We start from the raw sequence: 27913 nt of genomic DNA on the forward strand, positions 1-27913 counted from the left end.
TTGTGTTTCTTGTCACTCTAAGAAGTCCTTATTTTCACAGGAAATTGGCATATTACACATATTTTCAAATTAATATTCAGTTATTATTTCAGTGAAGTTTAAGTGCTCACTCCATTCAAAGCATTATATAGTAGGCTTTATGGGGAAATTTGGTATAGGTTTTAGTATTCTCCTAAAGCATTTTCCCAAAGTTCAGAAACTAGTGGGCCAAATGAACACATAAACAAAAGCAAACAATAACACAAAACCTTTGGGATGACACTAAATAAGAGAAATACTGTTATAGGTGAATGATGTGCTATGATGGTAGGAGGAAAGAAAAGTTAATTTTCTATCCAGCAACTGATTCTAGTTAAAAGAAAATATTATAAATAAATCAGAATTAAGAAAATGCTTGATTCTGTATTTATCTTGAAAAACCTAACATGAAAGATAATATACTCTGTTCAGTCACATTATAAAATTACTGAAATCTCTCTCCAGAAATATTCTGATATTTGAACCTTTATTAATCATTCCATTAAGACTCTTCCTTCTCGTGGATCCCCGGGTGGCTCAGGGGTTTAACGCCTGCCTTCAGCCTAGGGTGTGATCCGGGATCAAGTCCCACATCAGGCTCCTTGCATGGAGCCTGCTTCTCCCTCTGCCTGTGTCTCTGCCTCTCTCTCTCCCTCTCTCTCTCTCTGTCTCTCATGAATAAATAAATAAAATCTTTAAAAAAATAATAAAAATAAGTTAAAAATAAAAAAAAGGCTCTTCCTTCTCACATAATGCAGTACTCTTAGTCTTCATTAAATATGGCTAATGCAATAAAAGTATTAGGCTGTGAAAATTTCTTCAGAATTAGATTTTTGCTAAGAAAAGATTTAAGGATCTTAGCAAAATTGGAATTTTTTTGACATTTAAAAGAAACTTTGTAGTCAGTACTGTTTCATAGAACTCTTTGCTGTGATGGATCTGTTTTAAAATTCACACTGTCCAATGCAGTAACCATTAGCCCCATGTGAATCTTGAGTACTTGAAGTGTGGCTATTGCAACTGAGGGACTAAATTTTTATTTTATTTCAATTAATGTAAATTAAAATAACCACATGTGGCTACTGGCTACCATATTGTATAACCAGCTCTAGAATGAATATATGAAAATTGGTTGGGGCATTCTTGGTTAATTGATGGGGTAAGGAAACCAAAGCTGACAAACCAAGGTAACTGGTGGAGCCTCTGCTAGTCCCTGAAGCCCATTCAGCCCTCATTTTCCTCTTCAATGCATACAACTAATGTGGCAGGTCTGCCACTTGGTGCTAAAGGAGCAAGTGATCCTGACCATAAAAGTATGACAAATGATGCATCTAAGAGGTGGCAAAGTGGAGCCACCTCCTCCATCAGGAGAGTTACATCTAATGAATTTCATCATTTCCTTTCTGAGGTGTGCATGTCTAATAGGAGACAGTCAATAATCGTCTGCTGAGTAGATCATCAAACAAAGTGAATTAGCTATACAATTGGAGAGGGGTAGATAAATAGAAAAGATTGCAAATGTGGAATGTATAGTATTTGAGATTTTGATTGAATTTGTTTTGAATTTATAGATCAAGTTGGGAATAATTGATATTTTACCAGTATTGAGTCTACTAATCCATGAAAATAGAATATTTCCTATTCTTTTACGTCCAATTTGTTTCATCCAAGTTTTATAATTTTCCACATACAGGTTTCATACATATTGGTTTTTAGTTTTGTTACATTGTGGTCTAAAAACATACTTTGTATGTTATTTATTATTTTAAATTTTTCTGGTGTGTTCTGTGTCTCTGAATATGTATTTTGTGGAATCTGCCAAGTGAGCTTGCAAAGAATGTGTATTTTGCTCTCATTAGGAGTATTCGCCACCTACTGTCAATGTCAGTTAGATCAAGTTGATTCAGAGGGTTCTATATTCTACTGATTTCAGGTTCAGGTCATCTATATCCTTACTGATTTTCTGCCTGCTAGGTCAACCAGTAATTGAAAGAGAGGTGTTGATGTTTCCAATCATACATACATTTTAAACTAATCTAAGTATACTTTGAAATGATGCTATACCACTTCACATATAATACAGGTATCTTTTAATAGAGTATTACCAATTCCTCTATCGTAAGCCTTATGAAATTTCTTTCATTTATTTCACTTGTCTATATGCTATATCAGCTAGTAACATTATTATTATTATTGCTTTAGATAAACAGCTATAGTTCAAGTGATTTTACTTATTTTTATTTTTTAAAAGACTATTTATTTTAATAGAGAGCAGTAGGAGAGAGAGAGCAAGAGAGAGACAGCAAGAGAGCATGAATGGGGAGGGGAGGGGCAGAGGGAGAAGCAGATTCCTTGCTGAGCTGGGAGCCTGATGCAGGACTTGATCTCAGGACCCTGGGATCATGACCTGAGCTGAGGCAGATGCTTAACCAATTGAGCCAGCCAGGCACCTGGTCAACTGATGTTAAACAACCTTGGTTAGGTAAGTCATTAGAGATAGAGGTCTTTCCAACAAATGGTGCTAAAATAATTGACTATCCATATCCACATATATATATAAGTATATAAGCCATATATATATATGATTATGTAAACTGTATATATATATATATGAACCTTAATCTAATTACTTATTCATTTAAAATTAACTTGAAATGGATTGTAGAGCTATATATATTTGATGTAACCATTAAAATTGTAGAAGAAAATATAGAAGAAAGTTCAATGACTTAGAGAAGGTGAAGACTGTTTAGGTAGGACACAAATCAGCAAATCATAAAGGAAAAAGACATTGAGAAGTTGGACTTCATAAAAATTTTCAATTTTGTTTTTCAAAAGAAAAACAAAACCACAAAGTGGCAGAAAACATATAACTTATAATGGATTTTATCCATAATATATAAAGAACTCTTATAACTTATATAGATAATAGACTTATAGATATGGAATTTACAGAGGTAATAGACTACCAAAGTAAAACAAATAGGCAAAAAATTGAATCAGATACTTCACCAAAGAAGATAATGTAATGATAGATATGCATATAAACAGATGCTTCACATCATAGCATTAGGGAAATGCAAATTAAATCCAAAATAAGAGCACACATCTACGAGGATGCCTAAGTAGATGCTACAGTGAAGAACAACTAGAAATCAAATTAATTGATGGTGGAGATGGAAAAAGATACAGACACTTGGGAAAACAGTTTGGTAATTTCTTATAAATTTTGTCATATACTTACCTTACATATCACCAATCTAATTCTTTAATATGTAACCAAGAGAATACATCCACAAAAAGGTCCCTGTGCAAATGTTCAAAGCTGCTATATTTGTAACATGCAACAATTGAAAGTAATCAAATTCCCATACAATATTTACTGAGAAATACTACTTAATAAAAGGGAACACATTGATGCACAGAACAGGACTGAAATCAAAGTGAAAGAAGCCAGGCACACAAAAAACACACAGAAAACTGAAGGATGTAAGATTCTATTACTATGAAATTCTAGGAAAGAAGAAAAACATAAGACAGTTACAATGATTATCAGGAGCTGGAATTATAAGGAGCAGATTGTCTGCAAATGAGCACAATGAAACTTATTGGTCTGGAAGTAGTCTATATTTTGATTTGGTGGTAATTATATGCTGTCAACATTTGTCAAAAATAATCTTAATAAAAATGAATTTTATTGAATCTAAATTATATTAATATATATAACTTTAATGGAATAGGATAAACATCAAACAACCCAACTCTTAGCCAGATTATCATAAATTTTCATATTAAAGGCCTATATGCTTCAGTATGTATCGCCTTGTACAAATTTCCCTTTCGAGGAAGAATTGCAAGGCATGCCAAAAAAGCAATATAAAACATAATGTGAAGCAATATAGTCATTATCAGAACCAGATTCAGATATCTTTCAGATGGTGGAAGTATCTGATATGGAATTTAAAAAAATTATTATAATATGTTACAGAGTCTCATGGAAAATGTGAGCAACATGCAGTACGAGACTGGTATTGTCAGTAGAGATATGGAAACCATAAGAGAAAATTAAAAGGAAATATTAGATATTAAAAATGTGGTAATAGAAATTAAGAATGCACTCAAAGTGCTCATACCTGATTTAACATAGCCAAAGAAAGAAATAGCAAACTTGAACATCAGGTAGCAGAAATTACCCAACTGAAATGCAAGGATAAAAAAGATTGGAGAAGGGGGTGCCTGGGTGGCTCAGTCCATTAAACAGCTGCCTTCGGCTCAGGTCATGATGCCAGGGTCCTGGGATCAAGCCCCATCCCAGGTTCCCCACTCAGTGAACCTCTTTTTTTTTTTACCACCAATAAACAAGGATTTATTTGGAAATTTCCAACCTGCCAGAAGTGGCACTTGCCAAGCCCTGGGGTCCACCCTCCTACCAAGCTCCAAAGGGCAACAACAGTCCTCCCCACCTCCCCCCTCACACCCCTGCCCTCCACCGTGTGGAGCACACACCTGTGTACCTCAGGCCGTGCCAGAGAACTGGAGTCCCCTCCGAGGAGGCTCCACCACCTTGGGCTCAAGAGCTAGGGTGACAGCCCTCTGGCATCCGAGGAGATGATGGCAGCCAGAGCCGCTTGCATAGATTGAGGAAAGAAAATACGGAAGGAGGCACCAAACAGGACTCCCTGAAAACCCCAACTTACCCCTGTACAAAAAAGTGGCTCCCGCATAGAAAAACCTGCTTCCCACATAGTGCAAATACCCAAAGGAAAGGAAAAAACCAGCAGCAAGGCTGGGCTGGTAGGAATGGCGAAGAACTTTGGTTTCAAGCCCCATCCCAGGTTCTCCCTCTCTCTCTCTGCTCTTCACCCTGCTTCTGCTCTCTCTTTCACTTTATCTCAAATAAGTAAATAAAATCCTAAAAAAAAAAAAAAGGTTGGAGAAGGAAACAAAACAAAACACAACACCCAAGACTATGGGACAAAGTAAGAAGTACAACATTTATGTAATTGGACACAAGGAGAATGGGAAAATGAGAAGATGAAATATTTGAAGACACAATGATTTATTTCCTCAAATCACAGATCCCAGAAGCTCAGAAAACACAAGTGGGATAAATATAAAAACCACACACCTAGGCAATTCATATTGAAACTGCAGAAAACTAAAGACAAATAGAAACCTTGAAGGCAGCCAGAGGGGAGGAACCTTACCTAGAAAGGAATGACGATAACTAGAGCCAGCTGCTCATCAGAATCTTTGCAAATGGGAAGAGAGAGTAGTCAAATTATTAAAGTATTAAAAAGAAAAAAAAACTACCAATGTAGAATTCTATATCAAATGAAACTGTTCTTCAATAATAAAATAAACATTTTCTGAAACAAAAATTAAGAAAAATTTATTGTTTACAGACTGTACTATAAGAAATTTTGAAAGTTCTTTTAAAGGAGCAAGATAACACATCAAAAACTTGGATTTACATAAAGAAAGAAAGTGTATCAGAAAAAAATGAATATCAGTATTTGATATTTTTCTACAAGAAAAGATCTGTTGTTATGAGTAAGGACCAAGATAAATAGATGGGACATCCTTAGACACTTCTGAGATAAAAAAATAGATCAGAAATGGGACCATGATTAACTGACACATGGAAATATATAGGTCAGCATCTATAATGCTAACCAAGAGAAAGAATTTCTGCCATGTTAACATAAAATTTATTTCTTTTTTTAAAAGATTTATTTCTTTGTGTGTGTGAGAGAGAGAGCATGAGCAGGCAGTGGGGGAGCGGGAGTGCAGCGGGAGAGACTCCTCAAGCAGACTCCATGCTGAGTGTGGAGCCCAACCCTGGCTTCACATCACACCCCATGAGATGACCTGAGCCACAAACAGAGTCAAGGTAAGTTGAGCCACCCAGGCAGCCCATGGTGTGTTTCTGTAGAGTCCTCTCTAGATGGGGATCCCTGTGTGGCCCAGCGGTTTGGCGCCTGCCTTTGGCCCAGGGCGCGATCCTGGAGACCCGGGTTCGAATCCCACATCCGGCTCCCGGTGCATGGAGCCTGCTTCTCCCTCTGCCTATGTCTCTGCCTCTCTCTCTGTGACTATCATAAAATAAATAAAAAATTAAAAAAAAAGTCCTCTCTAGAGTGGTGTCGGGGATTGAAAGTAACTGTTCGCCTGTTACTGCCCTACGATGCCTCAGTATAGGCTCCCCTGCAAACACTTGTCAGATGGAGATCAAGATAGGAAGGGTAGGTACTATCTCCTATGTCTAAATATTTACATTATAAATGTATAGAAAACTATTAAATAAAATATTTTTATCCTTAAAAAAAGCTATAATGAGATATTATTACATATCATTTTTAGGACCAAATCAGAATGGATGACAATATCTAGCAGTGCACAGATGTAGAGCAACTGGGTCTGTCGTAGGAATGTGATTTAGAGGAAAGTTTGCAATCTCTTATGAAGTTAAAATATACTTCCCATACCATCGGCAATTACTTTCCAGGTATTTACTCAGGAGAAATGACTACTGATATATTCACTAATATGGATGAATCTTTGAATCTTGATATACTGCGGGAAATAAGTCAGACACAAAAGGCTGCATATCATTTTATTTATACAAATGCTACAAAAACAAATCTATACTACAGTGACAGAAAACACAAGTCTGAGCATTTGTGTGACTGGAAATAAACACGGGGACTTTGAGGATAATGGATATTGTCTGCTTTTTGTTTGGAATAGTGGTTAAAGGTAGGTACATTTGTCAGGAATTGAACTACACATGTGAGTATATTGTATTTGAATAATACATCATTAAAGTTAGTCTTGAAAAGTATGTCTTGACCATGATGGCCAAGAATTAACCTTGACATTAGTAACATACTGGATTTCCTTCTCTTTCTCTTTCTTTCTCTTACTTGAAGATGGACATAACTAGAATCTGCTTGATTATCTTAATAGATATTTAATCATCCAGAGGAGGGCAGTCTCATTTATATTCAAGATAAGGAAGCTATATATCTAATAATTATAGGGGTGTGATAAAACAAACAAACAAACAAACAAACAAACATATCCACCATTTGCAGGTTTCCAGCCAGAAGAAATGTGCTCACAGGCTGGAACAATGAATCCAGAATAAGAACCAGGTACATTTGCAATTATGTATTAAATTGATTTAATGTGATGTAGTAAAGTTTGCTCTTTTATATTTTGTTGTAGATCTGTGTCCAATGAAAAATATGTAAATAAAATTACTATCTAAAGGTACTTTATATTTCCTGCAGAAATAATTATACAATTATTAGAATCATTTTGTCTGGAATAACATATTTGGAAATGTTGACTGCCTATGCTTTTTCACAACCCAGAAAACCATGGTATTCGGGAGCAGTGAAATATATACATTATTTTGTTGATACAATATATCCCCTCACTTGTAGGGAAAATTTAATTATTTTTAACAAATATGAATTCTCTGAATTAACATGGAGAATGATCAGCTCAGAATTAAAGAGGAAAATTTTAAATCAGTAACTGTAAGATTAAGTTAATTTGATTAAGAAAGGGAGAGATTACTGTGCTCTAAGACTTATTCAGTAGAATTTGATGCCTTTAAATTGACTTTAAATATACAGCATAATTTCAGCTAGATCAGAGATTGTGAACTGAGTTTTGAATTACTAATGAACACATAATTAAAGTAACCACTACATACACTTTTCTGGAGAGATTTTGGACAGATATAGGACTCTGTGTGTGTGTGTGTGTGTGTGTGTGTGTGTATAAATAGTACAAAATCTGAGCTTCTGCTGCCTTGGTTTTATCAAGACTTCACTCATTAACTGGGCAAACGTGGTAGTTATTTAAATTTTATGTATTTTTGTGTTTCCCCTTCCATAAAATTGGGACGATGGTAAATAGTGTCCACCCCATATACTTGTTATGCTGAGTAAGTGACAATATATGTAACACGTTTAGAACAGTGCATAGCACATGAACACAATTTAAGTACTAACTGTTTGCTTTTTTTATTGTTTTTATTGGACATTAGCCCAAGTTTTCATTGGAAACTTTCTAGTAGTACTTACAAGAATGAATAATGTGGAAAGAAATGGAAACTTCTGGTGGGTGGAGCAGAACTAGAGAATGTATATCATACAATGTAAGAAGCACTAGAGTAAGATTTTTTTTCTCTCTTGTTCACTGATATATGCCAAGTATCCCAAATAGAGTCCGGCATAGAGAAGTCAATAGATGCTTGTTGAATTGAATTGGCATTGCCATGAAGATACGATTTCCTCATGTCCAACACTTATGAAAATTAAACATCCAGTTACATGAGAACAATTATAACTCAACATGTAATACACATGAGAAAAGAATTTAAAATTGCTTCGTGAACTACTGTCTCAAACTTGAAAAATGAAATCTGCATGAAGTAAATAATTTGCACGTAGGAAAAGAAGGCTACAAAGGCTATTATGCCACTGATAATAAGTCAGTGGCATCTGATAGGACAAAAAGAAAGATGGCAATAATTTACATTAGCTGAGGAAAAAATGGGAGGAAATGTAAAAACTCTGAGGAAACAAATTTATGTTGATCAGGGAATTCCTTAGTTCTATTCTATGAGGAATGTATCACACTGGACCTTGCACAATTAAACTTGGCAAAATTTGGTTTCATCTTCCTCACTTCCTTTTTGCTAGTCTATATGGTTAAAACATTGACCAATATGAATGGAATTTCACGAAATGATTATCATGAAAACTAAATTTTTAATTCTGTCTTGGACCTCTATATATAGCTTGCTTTAAAGTCTTAGGATTATCTTTTTATATGAGCAGAATGACTTTACATAATGGTCCCAGATGCTTCATTACAAAAGAGGTAATGAACCTTCTTCAACACCTCAAGCTGAGCATCCGTGACTGCTCATCAGTGAGTGAGCAAATTATGTCAGTTAATCGGCAAGGAAAGAGCAAGTTGCTGCTATCATGTGATTCTGTTTAGTTTCCTGTGATGCTTAATATGAAAAGGAACTTTACCCATTGTTCTATCTTTTCTATTCTCCCATCAGTCTGTTTTTCCTGAGACACATATTCTTACTCTTTAAGTTATCATGAACTATTGGTAAGACCATGGATGACTTGTAAGATTGACTTGCACACCACTGAACTCAACTTTATTTCGTAAATATCTAATGCAAAGAGAGATACTCTGGATCTAAGCAATTCTCTATTCAGAACTTTTGTGCATTCAGGCAAAACTGAATTTCCAATCTTGATATATTGTGAGTCTATAATTTTAGAAGATATACAGGGTGTGGGTTTTGATGAATGCAAGTTAATATGGCCATGCAGATTACCTGTCCAGTCTTTTCACCCAACTGATCTCTCACTGGAGAGTTCATGAAATAGGAGAGCACATAGGAAAAATGGGGCCGGAGTGAAGAAACAGAGCTGAAGGAAACAATATCTCAGGGTGAAATGTGAAATATCTAAAAAGTGAAATGCTTTTGCTATGCTGTAATGGAAGATGAACTAAAATTTGATCAATAAGTAATCTTAAAGGCCACTTCTAAAAGAACACTGTTCTTATAGTTGCACTTAAAAAAAAAAAAAAGACATTTTGGATTCACTGAAATAGTTTTACCTTGGTGTGCTATAAAATAAGGAAAAAAATTCAAATTAGTTCAGTGATGCAAAAGAGTAAATATAAAATTACTGTGAAAATATAACAATATAATGATAGATATTAAATTAGTTGTCCCTTCCCAGTAGCATGAATAAAGAGCTATTAACCATAAATTGCAATGGAATTACCTACTGGATGACAAAACCCCCCATATAAAGAGATTTTAAAGCTGTTTCCTAAAGTGACTACTACTACTTATTCCTATAGAAAACCAGATTCATTACTAAACATCAGCAGTGAACTATGTCAGAGTAAACTACTTTTTTCTTAAGGTTAAAATAAATTAAAAAAAATATACCTCAAAAGGTTCATGGTTATCTGGAAAATCAAGTTTAAGTGCATAATCTCCATAAACAAATTAAACCTATTGTGATAGGCTTATGTAGTACACAACTTAAATTAGCAATTCATACATAATGAAAATTAAACAGTTTTATACGTAGTTATGAAAAGGTGAAGATGAAATCATCAAATATGAAAGAAAAGAGTAGTATCGGGCAGCCCGGGTGGCTCAGCGGTTTAGCACCACCTTCGGCCCAGGGCCTGGTCCCGGGGTCCTGGGATCGAGTTCCACATCGGGCTCCCTGCATGGAGCCTGCTTCTCCCTCTGCCTGTGTCTCTGCTTCTCTCTCTCTGTGTCTTTCATGAATGAATAAATAAATAAAAATCTTTTTTAAAAAAAGTACTATCAATAAAGATATTTTAAATGTTACACAAAAAAATCTATATATTGGTATGTGTTCATGTGTGTGTTTATATAATTTTGCATAAATATAAGCATATATATGTGTATATATGTGCATATATATACTTATTATATAAACATGTAGAATGTTAAGGATTTTAAGAGGAAACTATAAAGAAGAAGAAAGAGATTATTGCTTATCCTCAGACTCAAAAGACTGTTATTTTACATTGGTTCACTAATTTAATCTCTAGCTTGTCTAGGTAAGTATCCAAAATATGCCTTTTACCTTAAGATGTAACCAAAAGTCCCTTTAAAAAACAAAAAAATAAAAACAAGGCTTAGATAATAAAATCCAGGGTCTACCTAACAATATTTCATGTAGTTCTGATGAGTTTTAAGAATGATTGTGTTCATTTAGACATGTACCTTGCTGAAAGTTGAGCATCTTGATTTTTATGACATTTAAATATTAGAATTATCATATATATTTGGCACAGACAGTAAATGCTTATTAAGTGAGTATTGACTTAGGTCTTGGGTACTTTGGTTGAGTTTCTGAGTTATTTGGATACTTTAAAAAGGACAAATATACATATTTGGATACTTTAAAAAGGAGATATATATATGTATATATATATATATATGATGGATTTCTGAAATTTTAATGACCTTTTTACACTATTCAGCTAACATTCTATTTAATTTTTTGACTAATATAAAATCTTTCTTTATTATGGCACATTATTAACATCCTGGTTGCTTTTATTATTCACTAACAAAAAATGCCCAAAGGTAATAGAAAAACAAAATTCAGTTAAGTTAATGTTAAGCGATAAGATTTATAATAACTATGAATAACTACAAAGATCAGCAGCTGGTTTATGCAGATGGCCAATAAAATGTTGGAATGTCCAAAACATAAACATAAGGGGTGGCAGTAGGAGGCAGGTAGTGATTAGATATGGGATGGCTGAGGTTAGCTTTTAGTTTGGGTAGAACATTGGACTTTTTTTTCTTCCAGTAGAAATTTCCTCTATGAAAAAAATAATTATCAAAATGATACATTTCACATGATGGGGGCCCTTGTAGCAAATTTACATCATTTAATTTTGATGTACTGAAATTATTGCTAGGGCTTCTGAAAAGGATCTGATTTAAAGATCAAGGAATCAGTTAGGTAATAGGAAATCTGAGTCCATTACTGGACAGATAAATTGAAGAACTGATATAATTTCATTTTTATAAATTTACTGATGAATCATATAAGCTTTCTTTCAGGATTATATCTGATCATTCAGAACTGTAAACCTTACAAACCTTCATTGACCTATTGATGTTTTTAGTGTCATAGAAACTGGCAGTATTTTAACCTGACTTGAAGGAATACATTCTGATTGATATTTAGAATAAATATTGATATTTAGAATAAAACAAATTGTGCTTTCATGATTCCACTCTATGTGTCTCACTATTCGAAACTTCCTTTTCCAGGTTTTGTATTCCACACAATCCCACTTACTACACCTCATCAGAATTCACTTATATATATACAGTTCACATATATATACCTTAACGTACCTTTTTCTATGAAATGTGACAATGTTATTATCACAATACACATCTACCACTTGAACCTAATCCTTATTTCTGACCTAAGAAATCCTATCCATTAACTTTTTCTTTTTCCTGATATTATACCATTAAGAATAATCAGTAAGAGGGTCAACCCCATGCTCAGCACTGTGAGGTGAATACCTGAATGAAATAGTATCTGTATAACAGCCAATGAACCAACAATGTCAACAAACAACTATTTTTTGACAGCAAGAAGAAATGCATGCTATGATTTATTTATTGACAATGATTTCCAGAATGTACTATATGCACCTCAAGGATGCGGTAGAAAACGAGAGTATTAGAATTATTTTTTTTTTAATTTTTTATCTTACTTTAAACGTTCTATTTTTGGTTTGCTGTAATACCTTTATTAGTCATTAACAGATAATCATAATATATTACAGATATATAGTCATATATTTTTTAATCAGTTGAAGAATATGACACCAAAAAATGTTGAAGACTTTTAGGAAAGCATGTTAGGGAGTTTAACTGAAAAGTAGAATTGAATATAAAGAAAATGATGGGTCAAGTGCTTATTAGAGTGGTTATTAGAGTGGTTTAACTATAAACTGTATCATGTAAGTGGGGTATCCACCACAGTTCTCACTTACTTTTCTAAAAATTTTTATCAGCAGAAAATAGATGTACACTTTAGCAAGTAGCCAAGGAAAGTGTAATACAATAATTATTTACACAGGAGTCAATAGAGATTAGATAAAACAAGGAATGGTTGGTTGTACCAGGGTTTAAGTCATCACTACTCCTAGACCTTGAATGGAAAGGGAGAAGGCAATCATACCTTTTTGCAGAGGGTCACCTGACAGAGACTGTGGCCTTCGGTTTGGGGACAGATGATGTCTATTATCCAAGGAAGAACCAAAGGAGTAGATATCTTGACTTTATTTTTTGCCACCCTCCAAACTCTTACTGGTTACTCCCATTGGCCAGATCCAATCTGAAGCCAGAGAAGGAAGTGCACAGATATAGTCCATACAGGACAGCCTCCTTGGGTATAGTTTGAGAAAGAGAGTGGAGTGTGGATATGCAAGAGAAAATTGAAAATTTCCACATTCCATTCCTCTTTATTCTTGGCATCTTTTCTTTTCCAGATGAAAAAAAAATGTGTCTCTAATACAAGGGATACATGAATCCCATCACCTACCATAACCTTATGGCTTGATGTCAGTTTAGTCGTATCCCCAAATAAAATCGAAAATGTTGGCAAACCTCAGTACTCTTTATGTAAGATAATCTAGGGGGGGAAAGTGAGGGAAGAAATTCTTAATTAACATAAAATATAGCTTCCTTAGTCCTATTACTTACGTAACCTCTCATAGGACCTTAAATGACAGTTGTATATTCTTTTAAGCTACATCCATTCAATGTGTATTCTAAGCTCTGTCAGTGACTGGGCTATAGTATTCTTTATCTGGTGATATGATCTTGGGGTATAAGCCTTTGATTGCTTCTGCCTTGATTGGATTTCTTCATTATTCTGTTACCTGACCTTTTATAGAAGTGAGGCAATCTAGAGAAACCTCTAGGTTCCAGAAATAGTTCTTGCCTCCATTGTGTGGCAGCAATCTGATTTCCTATTGTTAAATAGCATCAATCACCTCAACCTCAATGATTGTAGTCCCTTTCTCTGCTAAGTTGAAGAGCTTGAGGAGTTTATGATGGCCTGAGGGCATACTCACTTTCCAATTTAACTGAGATTGTGTTGTCTGGGGGAAGCATTTCTTCTGTGGAAACTAGGGCACTTCTACCTACTTGCTGAAAGAAGCTGCTCCCACTACCTTCCTTAGTTTCTGGACTTGTGCATTTTGACAGCAGGAGAGATGGCATGTGTTGGATAACGGTGTAACATCTGGTGGGACGCCGTCCCAAATCCACAAGATTTTGTGCTGCTACAGCAGTCTTTAGCAGATTATTCCATTCTATCAGATCTGCTACTTGTAGATGCTGAGACCAGTGGATTTGGGGGTGAGCTCATGGACGCATTTCTTTTGTTGCAAACTACTTCCCTTTGTCTGAAGTAAGATTATGTCAGAATCCAAAGAAAATAGGGATTTTGTAAGCCTACAAGTCATGATGCTGACAGAATTGTGACCAGAGAAGAAAGATGCCAGATATGTCTTTTCCTGCAAGAAAACATATTTTCCCATAGTGATAAAAGGAGTCAAGTAGAACCAATGTCATACCGGTTAGGCAGAAGGTGCCATATGAATGGCTTTGTGTTGTCTTCTGCTATCAGCACACTGGTTGGCCATAACCAGATCAACCATGAAGAGAATTTCATGTTGTCAAACCTGGCCCCTTGTGTTATCCTGGCCTACTAGTATCTTTCCCATTGAGCAAACACTTGGATTAACAAAAATGAAGACTAATAGCTATAGAACAGATAATTTTGTGCGTCCGATTATTGAGGTCCCTCTGCAGTGTCAGCCTTCTCTGGAAGATTAAATGGGACATGAATATCCGTATTTTATGCTCTTTCGAAGGGGACCACTCCTATACTTCATTGGAACTTCTTGTCATCAACTCTCCAATTGGGTTCTTTTAAGTCCCTTACCAGTGGCCCAATTTGTCAGCTACTGCTCGAAGATTAGTGTAGATCACGACCTCAAGCTATCTCTCCCTTTAGGCTGGGCAGGGGGTAAGGGGGTGGGTAAAGTGGGTATATTTTTACAAACTTGATGAATCATATGTGTGATGATATATCAATGCTGGGAGTTTATCATTGTGTATCTTAAGAACAATTTATATTAAATATTAGGGGCTTCTTTAAAATGACCATTGTAAAAAAATAAATAAATAAATAAATAAAAAATAAAATAAAAATAAAATGACCATTGTTATGGTGCCTGGGTGGCTCAGTTGATTACAACATCTGACTTCTGCTCAGGTCATGATCTCAGGGTCCTGGGATAGAGCCCTGTGCCAGGCCACACTCAGTGGGGAACCTCCTTCTCTCTCTCCCCCCTCTCTCTCTCTGCCCCTCCCCCTGCTCCTGCTCTTTCTGTCTCTCAAATAAGTAAAATCCTAAAATAAAATAAATAAAATGACCATTGTTCCACTTGAAATGTGCCTTTACAGAGGGCTTCCCGAAGTAGCTGACAGCCTAAATTGTTGCTTTTGCTTCCAAAGAATTTTTTTTTTTTTTTTTTGGCAGTGTAGGCAGAGGTAGGAAGATGGGATTTCCTACTTAAATCTCAAACTAAGGCTATTACTAGAGCTATTGCAAGATGAGGGCCTTTTAAATACTTTTAATGAGGAAGCTCATTCTTAATGTAGACGGAAATAATTTCATATTTCAGCATTATTTTATTACCTTAGTGAACACTTTAAACGCTGGGCCAATTGTTTCCAGGAAACACTTCTGACTCTAACATGTGCCAAACAACCTCTTACTGTATGTAAGAATAGCTCTAGCTTAATAGATGTGTACAATGTTTTTTAAGGAGGATTATGAAAAACAAAGTAAAACACTTTATACTAATATAGGAATTTGCTTTTTCCTAAAAACAAACCAAGAACTTTGCTACTTGTCTTTGCTCAGCTACTAAATGTTTTCCTTATCTGTAAGTTGTACTGAAGCTCCTGGAAAGTACTTTCCAGCTGGGGAAAAAAAGCATAATTCTTTTTGGGTGATCTACCTGTTTTTCACCTGTTTTTCATCACTCATTTCATACAGTGAGAAGCTCTCCTTCCTTCAGGAACTCCACCCAACACTGATCCCTCCTTTTTCATGTCGCCATTATCTACTGACTTTACTTTGAACCTGTCACTGTCACAGCAAGTTGTGTCTCTCTTCACTGAAGCCAGATTTCTGATTAATATGGGCTGAAATCACCTTACGAGGCAATGGACTGCTTGAGAAAATACAGATAATTCAAAAGAAAGGATGTAAAAGCTCTCCTAATCTAATGAATAGCTACTAATCTTCACTGTTGACAAGGACACATACATCATGGAACTTAATTTTTTATAGAAATGGGCATTTTGTAACATTCGTCCATGATCTCTTTTTCTCATTTGATAATAATATGAACATCTTCCATATCATTAAATACTTTTGTCTAGGAAATTTTTGATTATTGTATGGTTTCATTATATATAATACAGCTTAGAGTATTTACTGCGTGTGCATATGCGTATATACAGGGAGAGAATATACATTTATTTTCACCTGCATGTATAGACACATAATACGACTTTAATCACCTATGTTGGTAAGACATTGGACATATCATATCTATACTTCCTGAGAATATAATTTTTTTAAAAGAATTCTTGAGTTAAAGGTTATAAGCTATGTTTCATTTTCTTGTATAAAGCATTATAGGAAGGTGTGATATGGGCACCCACTATAGTACTTATGTGCATTGACATATTCATTCATTCATTCACTCATTCATTATGTTTCTAAGTTAACTGAGGTATAATTGACAAAAATCTTTTAGATTTATGATGTACAATGTGGTATTTGGGTTTTTTTTTTGTTGTATTTTTTTGTTTTGTTTTTTAAAGATTTATTTATTCATTCATGACAGACACAGAGAGAGAGAGAGAGAGAGAGAGAGGCAGAGATACAGGCAGAGGGAGAATCAGGCTCCTCGCAGAAGCCAGATATGGGACTCGATCCTGGGATCCTGGGGTCATGACCTGAGCCAATGGAAGCTGCCCACCCGGCGTCCCTACAATGTGGTATTTTAATATGTGTGTCTCCCATCCAAGTACTAACCAGGCCTGACCCTGCTTAGCTTCCAAGATCAGATGAGATTCGGAACATTCAGGGTGGTATGGCCTTAGAAGCTAATTAACATATCTGTCACCTCACATAGTTCTGCTTTTGTTTTGTTTTGTTTTTTTGTTTGTTTGTTTGTTTGTTTCCCTTATGGTGAGAACATTGGATCTACTCTTTTAACAAATTTCAAGTATACAAAATAATATTATTTTTAAAGTTTTAATTTAAATTCTAGTTAGTAAACTAGAGGTTTTTCATTGTTTAAATACCACAATCTCTTCTACATATCTCTCAGATGGGAAAAACCTCTATTTTAACTCCTCTGTTCATCAGTCTTTCCATAGAACTAGGTTGTCTGAAAGCTTTCTTCTACCTTTTTCAACTTGTTCACTGATGAATGAATAGTACCAGGCACTGGGACCCAAAGCTCGCAGTGGTCTCTTCAGCCTGTTGCTCCTCTGGTACTTACATTGGCTTCTCTTGGTCTCCCACATTGAATTCTTTCTTGGTTATAAAACCCAGTGTCACGGGATGCCTGGGTGGCTCAGTAATTGAGCGTCGTCTGTCTTTGGCCCATAGCATGATCCTCAGGTCCTAGGATCAAGTCCAGCATCCAGCTCCCAGTGGGGAATCCACCTCTCTATCTTCCTTTTTCTGTGTGTCTCTCATGAATAGATAAATAAAAAATAAAGCCTAATTTAAAAAACAAACAAACAAAAAACAGTACCAGCACTGATTTGAGGTAAAATGCATTGGTGAGTCTTCATAGACTAAAGGGGAAAGAGCAAAGTGCATTAATAAAAATAACACTATTATGTATAATAGGTCCAAAATCCCAACTGTTTAGCAAAATATAGTTGTTTTTCTTTCATGTAAATTATGCAACATATGTACCTTATCAGTCAGTGGCTCTCCTCGAAGTGGTGATTCACACCCCCATGTTGCTGTCTTCTTATTTTGGCTCTACTGTTTTCTTTACATTTCTTTCTTTCTTTTTTGGCAGGGGAGGAGAGAGGGAGATAGAGAATCTTAAGCCGGCTCCATACCCTTCGTGGACCCTGATGCAGGGCTTGATCTTACAACCCTGAGATCTGAGCTGAAATCCACAGTCAGACACTTAACAGACTGAGCCACCCAAGTGCCCCAGCCCTGCTGTTTTCAATGTGGCTTCCAGAATTGTTGTATTGAGGGAAAGAACATGGAGAATCACTAGGCCTGGGTTTGGATCATATCATGTCTATCCTCAGTTACAAGGCACATTTAGCTGCAGAGGAGGCTGGGTAATGCTGTATGGGCTATGTGCACAGGTAGGAGAGAAAATGGACTCAATAGTTAGATGCTCTGCCATAACATGTGAACAGGTAGGGATAATTAACTATTATAATAGGATAATGGAGTAAGGTAAACGAGCTATAAAATCATAGAGGAGAGAATATTTACCTTTCCTTAAAGTTGATATTGGTGAACAGGGACTATTTTGGTCATCAGGAATAGAAGAAATTTCCCAGCCAAAGGAAATATGGAAAGTTAGAGGTGATAAAAAGAATAATTCCTATAAAGCATGGTTAATATGTTTCTTCATTAAATTTCTGCCACTTTTTCAAAACATATTTTCAGAGAAATTTGTAAGGATGGATGCATAAGGAAGTATATTAATTGAATCACAATTTATAATAGAAATTATTGACACAACATAAATGTTCAGTGAGAAAGGATTGGTTAAGTAAACCATGGTATAGCCAAGCTATGGCATATTTTGCAGCCAATAGAAAGTAGGTATGGATTTACATATTTATTTAGAAAGATTCCCACAATTGCTTTTCAAAGGATAAAAATGAGCATTCATAATGATGACCATGCTAAATGAAATGATAAAATTCTGTGTGTTTGAATGATTCTATTTTAAATAGTATGTCTCTGCGGAGATTAATCAGTCAAGCAGGAGTTTCAATGATTGTTCGTTTTCTTTTTCATAATGCCTACCTACCTCCCACTCTCTCTCTCATCTTTATCTCTATCATCTTTCTTCTTTTATTTTAAATGAGCATATATTATTTTTATCATACAAATTATATATTTTTATTTAAAAATAAAAAAATTGGTTGGAAAAAAGTTTAAATTTTTAAAAATAAAAAATTGGTTGGAAAAAATTTGGTTGGAAATCAGTGACCCTTCCTTCGGTTCTGCAGATGATCTCTCACTTAGCTATCTGATGAAACTACTACCTTATTAATGCTTAATGGGAGGCACCCTCCTGGGAAACAGTAGCTAATGTCTGCTGGACTTGATCTAGTCAAGGGCTTGCTATTTACAACTTTCTTGCCACATAAAAATCTAGCTGCTGAAATGTAATGGACAAAAATCAGAACACCATGTAATGGCTAGGATTAAAAAAATGTAAAAAAAATGTTATTGCCAAATGTGTCAGATTCATAAAAGTTGTATATAGTTCTTCTTCAAAGAGATAGTAGGTGAATTGCTATTTATACATTAAACAGAATGAATTTGATTGTTTAATATATATTTAGCATTTGTTATTATATTTAAAGTCTGTTACTGTTTCGAACATAAATACGCCTAAATAAGTAAATATAAAGTTCCTTGTTCCTAAACAAAAATTACCCTTGACAAATTCAGGGTCTTTAGAATTAGCAAACAAGCATGGCCCAGGGAACTGTGGGGAGAAGACAAAATAGTTTGATGGTGGAAGTGTGGTCCCACTGCTGGTTTGATTTCCTCATCTCTAACTCTACCACAAACACATTTAGGATTGATGAGACAAAAAACAATGTCTTAGAGAAATTGATTGATTAGCAATGAAGGATCAGTATTCAAAGATGGGAGAGACAGAAAGTCAGAGTTTTAAATTTATTACATTTGACAAATAGAGAGACGATAAAAGTGAGAGAAGAGCTGTATTGCCACCAAAAAGAACATTTTTAAAGGCAAATATACGGAAATGATCAACTAAGTAAATTTGAAAATGTAAATGTGATTTGAAGTAATTCCCTGGAGAGCATGGCACATGGGATAACATTAGGCTTTGGTTCAATATGATGCTTTTACTAACATACATCATGTATTACTGTGTTCTTTAACCAAATAAAATTATTACTCTAAAATCAACTTAAGGGGGTGCCTGGGCAGCTCAGAGGTTGAGCATCTGCCTTTGGCTCAGGTTGTGATCCCAGGGTCCTGGAATCGAGTCCTGCATTGGGCTCCCAGCAGGGAGCCAGTTTCTGTCCCTGTGTGTCTGCCTCTCTCTCTGTGTGTCTCTCATGAATAAATAAAATCTTATATAAATATAAATATAAATAAATAAATAAATAAATAAATAAATAAATAAGTCAACTTAAAGAGCACGTGGGTGGCTCAGTCTGTTAAATGTCCAGCTCTTGATTTCTGCTTAGATCATGATCTCTGGGTCCTGGGATTGAGCTGCGGAACAAGCTCTGTGCTCAGCAAGATTCCACTTGGGATTCTCTCTCACTCTCCCTCTGTTCACCAACTCCCATGGCTCATGCGCTCTCTCTCTCTGAAATAAACAAATAAATAAATAAAATATATATAAAATAAAATAAACAAATTTTTTCTCACTTAGTTTTTTTTCTAGATACAGATTGTCTTATCTCTCTTTTTGCAAATAAACAATGCTCTTTGTTAAGGGGACATGTCTGCAATTGAAAAAAGCATGTTCATAATACAATGTACATAACCAATAATGAAATTAATATGTAGTATCCCATTGATAGATTGATCAGTTTGTTTGTTTATATTTAGGTAGTTATCCTCCTTAGCAATAGGAATTCTAAGATAAAAGTAAATCTCCTTAAAATCTTTGCAGTGTGAACTATGTTTAAAAAATACACATGCACATATATGTAAAGATTCTGCTTTTATATTTCTACAAGCTTTACAATGTCATTTTGACTGAGCTTAATCATTATTTTTTAATGATTTCACCATATAATTAGGGGAAAAAATGACTTACAGCACAGTATATTACTTTTGCAGTTCAAACCAACTTTGGAATCGGGACATTTCCATTCATATTCAAATTAATAATCATGAAATCCAAATGTAGATTTTGTTGCCTTTTGTGTTACATTTGCCTGTTAGAGCAGAAAAGTTAAATAAATAATGATGCTTCATTTTTTTTAAAGTTTGGCTTTGGGGGACATGATATTGTGTGGATGTCGGTGGTCTTTTTTTCTTTTTTAAGCTACGTAGAGGAGAGAAATGAACAGGTTAGAAAAAAATAGGAATTGCTTTTTAAACAAATTACAGATCAGAGATAAACTACATACCCAATCCCTTAATCTGTCCCATTTCCTGTTTATATTAATTGAAGGAAAAATACTGGCTTGTCTAGCAAGATGCATTCTTCCAAGTAACACTCAGAAAAAGAAAAAGGATAGTTCCACATTGTAATTACTTAGCATTCTTTTTCTTTTTTGCTTGAACAAGGTGAAAAATGTCAGTAGATCTGCTCATGCAAAAGAAAAGAAATATAAAATGTCAAACATGCATTCATTAGAGGTTATTATAGAAAAAAGTATTTAACTTTAGGGAGGAAACACTTAACCTGATACACATTAAGTTGTTATCTATTCTCCTCTAAGAAAATGAGAATAATTAAGGAGAATGATTATAGGTGCTGCTAACTGGTTCTAAGTTTAAGGATACTGTTTATGACAGTTTTGTTTTTATTGATGTTAATTCTATAACATGATCATACTTACTACCACTGACAAAACTATTGTCTTGAGAATGCTAAGCAAAGCAAATGGCTGTACCTTTGAATATATTGCAAAATCCAAGTACTTTTGTGTGCCTTAACTTAATCTTCATGCCATAAGATGCTGAGTGTCACATTTTTCCACTTGAAATAAATGTTAACTCCCGACTGCTTCCTAGGCTTGGTAGCATTTTGTGGACTCTGGTGCATTTTTTCTGCAATGTGATATACACCTGTTGGAGTGTATAGAGGGAATTTATTTATTTATTATTTTTAAAGACTTCATTTATTTATTCATGAGACACACAGAGAAAGGCAGAGACACAGGCAGAGGGAGAAGCAGGCTCCCTGCGGGGAGGCCCATGTCGAACTCGATCCCTGGGGTCACAGGATCACGACCTGAGCCAAAAGCAGATGGTCATCCATGAGCCACTCAGGTGCCCCTATAGAGGGAATCTAAAAGAAATGTAAATGGTGAGTTGATTTCTTAATTTCTAAGAATTCTTGACCTCAAATTCTTTAATCACTTTTTTATTTTCTGAAGGACTTTTAAAATTTAAGAAAATTTTTGAACAGCTCTTTTAATGTTATTTTTCCCTTGAGCTCTTTGCTCTTTTAAAATAACATGTACATATGCATGTATGTATACATGTATTAATTCATATCACGTTAGTTTTCAAAAAGTTTTTCTTCTCTCTTTCCATAACTGCCATCATTTTTATGAGGAAAAAAAGCAACTTTAAATGGTGTGTTCCTAGTCTTCTCTTGTCGGTTACCTTGCCCAAGCCCTGCTCAGTCCCTTATCTGAGGGGTCCCTGGGTGGCTCAGAGGTTGGGCGGCTGCCTTCGGGCCAGGGTGTGATCCTGGGGTCCCGGGATCGAGTCCCGCGTCAGGCACCCTGCTTCTCCCTCTGCCTGTGTCTCTGCCTCTCTCTCTCTCTCTCTCTCTGTGTGTGTCTCTCATGAATTAATAAATAAAAATAAATAAATAAAAATAAATAAAAAAGTAAAAAAAGAAACCTTAACTGATTGTTGAATTGAATAATGGGAACTTGCTGGCAGCATGACAACTGGCTGTGTTTACCCCAGAAAGGAATTCCAAAGGCATTAAGGACAGAAATAAAACAAGGAATTTGGATATATGTGGTGATACAGAAAATGAATAATGTACTACACACACACACACACATAAACACACACACACACACACAAACCAACTTTCTTGAGAATTTTATGCCATTTCTCCAAAACAGAGATGATAGGCATATGAGGTATAATGCAACAGCTGATGACAAGAATGATATTTAAATATATACATTTTATTACTAAAACAGTGAATTATTAAAGAAATGAAAATTGAAACAATACTAAGATATAATTATTTTGCCTATCATTTTGGGGGGGAAGATAATACTATACAATGCTGACAAGAGTATGGAGAAGGTAGTGCTCTGATTTTCTGTAATAAGGAATTGCTAATTGGTAAAAATTTTTGAAGATTAAATTGAAAATACTTCTTAAAGTTCAAACATTGCATAACCTTTGACTCAGCGATACTATGTTTATAAGTGTACCGTGTGTACTAACACAAGTCATACAAAAATGTATGCACAGGAGTATTTGCTGAGTGAGTGTTGAGCTTTAGCTCTAGAATCCGACAGACCTGAGTTGTAATTACCACTTCATTACTTTATTTTTAATATATATATTTTTTATTGGAATTCAATTTGCCAACATATCATAACAACCAGTGCTCATCCCATCAAGTGCCCCCCTCAGTGCCCGTCACCCAGTCACCCCCACACCCCGCCCACCTCCCCTTCCACCACCCCTAGTTCGTTTCCCAGAGTTAGGAGTCTCTCATGTTCTGTCTCCCTCTCTGATATTTCCCACTCGTTTTCTCTCCTTTCCCCTTTAATCCCTTTCACTATTTTTTATATTCCCTGAACGAATGAGACCATATAATGTTTGTCCTTCTCCGATTGACTCACTTCACTCAGCATAATACCCTCCAGCTCCATCCACATCGTAGCACATGGTGGGTATTCGTCGTTTCTAACGGCATGACTTTCTAGATATGTGAGCTTAGGCAAGTTACATAGCATGTCTAGATTTCACTATCCTTTGAGAATTGAATAAAATGATGTCTATCAAGTGTGTAAGAAAGTGTTTGGCACCTCATGAGTACTTGAGAGATGCTTATTAGTCTATTAGTCTATTAATGAAGATAATATTGTTATAAATATTGTGCAGCATCATTTATAATAGTAAAGATCTGAAAACAAGCCCCCTATTCAACTGGGATATCAGTTAAATAAACTTAGGTTTATTGAATAGAATACAACAATGCCACTAAAAAGAATAAGATCAATCTATGTGAAAGTAGAGGCAAGAAATACTTTGAAAAAATAAAGTTTTAGTATTAATAGTATTATTCCATGTGTGTGAAAAGACACTAATATATTTTGACTAGTCTATATCAACAGAAAGAGGGAAAAGAATATGAACCAACATATTGATAGTGGTTATCTCTGGGAAGTGGGCTAATGAGCCATTTTAATTTTTTCTCTGTTATATTTTTTGAGATATTTAATGTTTTTTAAGGTCATTCTTTATTGTCTGCAAAAGTCAAAAAAAATTGTCAGAAAAAGAATTAATCCTGCTTTTCTGGCATTAAGGATACAGACCAGAATATGTCATCTATCTGTATGTATGGAGATATAAAGATATATTCAAATACTTTATCTATCTATAGACCAGTGTATGTCATCTCTCTCTCTATAGATAGATAAGGTATACATATGTATCTATATCTCCATACATACAGATAGATGACATATTCTGGTCTGTAACCTTAATTAAAAAAATAGGACACACATATAAAACATTAATGGTAAGTAGGTATCATGTACCCTGATATGTTTTTATTTGAAAGTTATAGAGAACTATGGAAATTCATTAACAATTTTTGTGGTATCAGTACTTGAAAAAGAAATCCTAGGAATGGAAGGAACCTCAATACTTCTCTGAATCCAGCATCTCACCAAGAGCACAAATTCACTGAAAGCCAACTCCACTAACGTCATCTGATTTGGGGGATAATAAGCTACCAACTCCAAAAGTAAAATATTGCTGTTAGAATTTTATTTCTTAAATTGATTAAAATGTGCTTTCTCATAAAATTCCTGCCATCATTTCTACTTTTGCTTCATAAACTGAATGAGGCTCTTTAGAAACTTTCTTTAGATGATAGCTTCTTAAATAGTTTCAAGTTGGAAACACATAATTTTTTCATTTAAAATTTTCCCCAATTTTTATTATTTTCCTGTGTATCAGAGGATTTCCAGGCTTATTACCTTCTTGGTGCTCATATCTGAAGGTTCTCAGAGACACTTATTCTCCTTTATAGCCTGACTCGTGCCATTCCAAAGTCAGGATAACCTTTCAAAGGGAATAGTCAGCTGGGTGATCCAACTGTTTATTATTAGTCCTAGCAATATCAGGCTTGGTGTTCTCTAACTATAAACATCAAGGAAGACAAAAGTTTGTTTACTATTTTCTAGTTTCAAGCCTATTTTATTTGGAATTTGTATTTTTATGAAGTATAATAATTTACAAATTATTTTGACAAGCTTTATATCCTTTATAAATTTTGGAAATTTTTAAGGTAATCTGGATCCAAATATTTTCCCTCTTAAGTAATGTGGGAAGCTCATTTCAGTACAATTAATGTGTTAGGAACTATGAAATAGCAACACATTGTAAGAGTCAAGACGAGACCACATTCCTTTCATTTTAACTTAACATCATTATGAAGAGTAAATTAAGGGTTGACTAGATTTTTAAAATTATATATTAACATACATACACACATATGCATGCAAACACTCACACACACATTGAAACTTGTACTTTGGAGCAAAAAGGGACATTAGTGTAGTGATAACTTGTAGGGCAATGACCAAAACATTAGCCTTATATGGGATCCTAAGTTCTCTTAATAAATAATCAAGCCTAGAATATTGTTGTGAAGTTCCACTTACTGGGCACATAGTTTCAAATTCAACTTGACATTTGAAATTATATGTCACCACTATGAAAGTCCTTGTATTTTTTGAAAATGCTTTGACAGGGAGTCCAATTGCAATTGAGATGAAGGATTATCAAAGTTGCTTGCTTTTATAAAGATGTAGTGGGAGGAGAGACATGTAAAATATCAAAACATTTAGTTGAATGTGAGAATAAATTTATCTTGGTATATTTTCAAAAGTTCTCTTTTATTTTGTACAACTTTGCCCAGTATCCAAGGTCATCCCCTCTCTAATAATTTTATTTAAAAAAATATGACAGATGGGACGCCTGGGTGGCTCAGCGGTTGAGCCACTGCCTTTGGCTCAGGTCGTGATCCCCAAGTCCCGGGATCGAGTACCACATTGGCTCCCTGTGTGGAGCCTGCTTCTCCCTCTGCTTGTGTCTTCACCTCTCTCAGTGTGTGTCTCTCATGAATAAATAAATAAAATATTTTTAAAAAATGTGACAGAGAAGTTTTAGGATTTGGGGTTTGACTTGCTTAATTATTAAATCTTAATGATTAATCAAGTCATATAATATTTCTTCACTTAAAAGACAACACACAGCATTGAAATAATGGATTAAAATAGGCGTTTCGTTAGTGTAGTGTATGGTTTGTAAGTAAGCAATAAAGACTGGATGATTATATTATTAAGCCAGTGTATAAATAATAGATTGTAGAATCTAATCTAACACATGAGTTTATTCAGTTCATTATCTGTATGTTTGTATGTGTGTGTATACCTGTGTGTGTCTTACAGCTGTTATTTCAAGAAATCAAGAAGGGCCAGGAGAAATGGGAAAGGCTGTGCTGATTCCTAAGGATGACCAGGAGAAAATGAAAGAACTGTTTAAAATCAATCAGTTTAACCTTATGGCCAGTGATTTGATTGCCCTTAACAGAAGTCTACCGGATGTAAGATTAGAAGGGTGAGTTTACATGTGTTGTATAATCTTCTGTATTAGTAATCTCTATATCTCACAATTTCTCAGAACACCTGGATCTCTGGGGTTCTGAATACCTGGGCCATAGCAGGGATGTACTGTGCATGCATATAATGAGAAATATGAACTATTTTCTTTTCTAGGAGAGAAAAATAGTTTACTTGCAAAGACATTGCAGAATATGCAGCCTAACAGGTTTCTTTCCATGAGATCTTTTTGCTTTGGTTTGTTTTATCTTGCCAAATACAGAGTAAACGTGCTTTTTGATAGGTTATTTGCTTGCCTGCTTGGAAAGTTCTTATACTTCATGTTGAAAAACTATGTGCTTTGCTATTCCAGTGTAAAAATGGCCAATTGCCTGTATGATTCTTTGACCCTTAAACATTATTTCTTATGGATTCCAGCAATTTATGGTACTATTTATAATTAGAATGTTCAGTTATCAGCCATGGAAGAAATATTCACTTGGAAATAATGATACTGCTTGCAAAATGATGTTGACAAATTCAGCTTGTTTGGGATTAACTGTAAGCCATGCTCTAGATAGTTGAACATATTTTAAGTGGGTATAATAAAAATCAAAATATTTAGTGGCAGTATTGTCATCCTAGTAATCTAGTATTATAAAGCAAACTCTTGGTGCTTAGAAAAGATATGTCCTGAGACCTTTGAAGATCTCCAACTTTACAAATATGCTGCAGACCCCATTTCTATGTAAATAGAAGTTGTTTCTTTAGATATGTAATGACTTTCTTCATATAGAATAAAATCACAATTAATGCAAATAATGTTTGCCACCTATAATGCGTTATAAGTAGCATAGTGATGTTAACATCATATTAACTAAATCTGATTTTTTTCCTTTCTAAATTACTTCAGGTAAGACCAAAATAGAGTAATCAAATCTTGTTGAGATGGTGGGGCTGGATTGTCAGAGGCTTGATAGCTAAGTAACTGGTTTTGTACACCCTTGTATGCTTTTGAAATGTCTCTCTCAAAAAAAAAAAACAACACAAATAACTATAGACATCTTTGGCTTCTAGCAAATGACTGAAACATTGAATATTACGTTTGTGCATTACAGAGACCTGTATCATTTTACAGGTAGTTATGTCAATATTTGTATGTTTGTACATAGACAAGTTTAAGATATGCAGTAAGCATATTCTTCTAAATAATTTTGAACATTTTAGATGCTGTTTATACTATTATAATAATGCATTTCTTGCTTTGTTTTATATACCATGTTGTGATAAAATGGATAAATGTGATACCTATTCAGGAAAAACATGTAAACACTATTTCAGATTTTTAAGAAATCCTCACTTTTAACTCTAAAAACATAAATTTTATATCAGATATGGGATAATTAAGGTAAC

At 34.7% G+C, this 27913-nt stretch overlaps 1 protein-coding gene across 9 annotated transcripts in view; it reads left to right on the plus strand.

Moving 5' to 3' along the window:
• GALNT13 (polypeptide N-acetylgalactosaminyltransferase 13) overlaps positions 1 to 27913 on the plus strand; it is a 520926-nt gene that overhangs the window by 193619 nt on the left and 299394 nt on the right. For 5 of the 9 annotated variants that reach the window (XM_072751535.1, XM_072751533.1, XM_072751534.1 and 2 more), the window contains one exon: positions 26351 to 26519. The exons of 1 other annotated variant lie outside the window; for it this stretch is intronic. In XM_072751535.1, the coding sequence (XP_072607636.1) occupies positions 26351 to 26519 (169 nt within the window). Of the gene's footprint in view, positions 1 to 5748; positions 5912 to 7115; positions 7176 to 26350; positions 26520 to 27913 lie in introns of all 9 variants that reach the window. 3 more of the 9 variants (XM_072751539.1, XM_072751537.1, XM_072751536.1) reach the window with 2 other exon arrangements.

Source organism: Vulpes vulpes, chromosome 3 (genome assembly GCF_048418805.1).
Source record: "Vulpes vulpes isolate BD-2025 chromosome 3, VulVul3, whole genome shotgun sequence".
Classification (NCBI taxonomy): Eukaryota; Metazoa; Chordata; class Mammalia; order Carnivora; family Canidae; genus Vulpes; species Vulpes vulpes.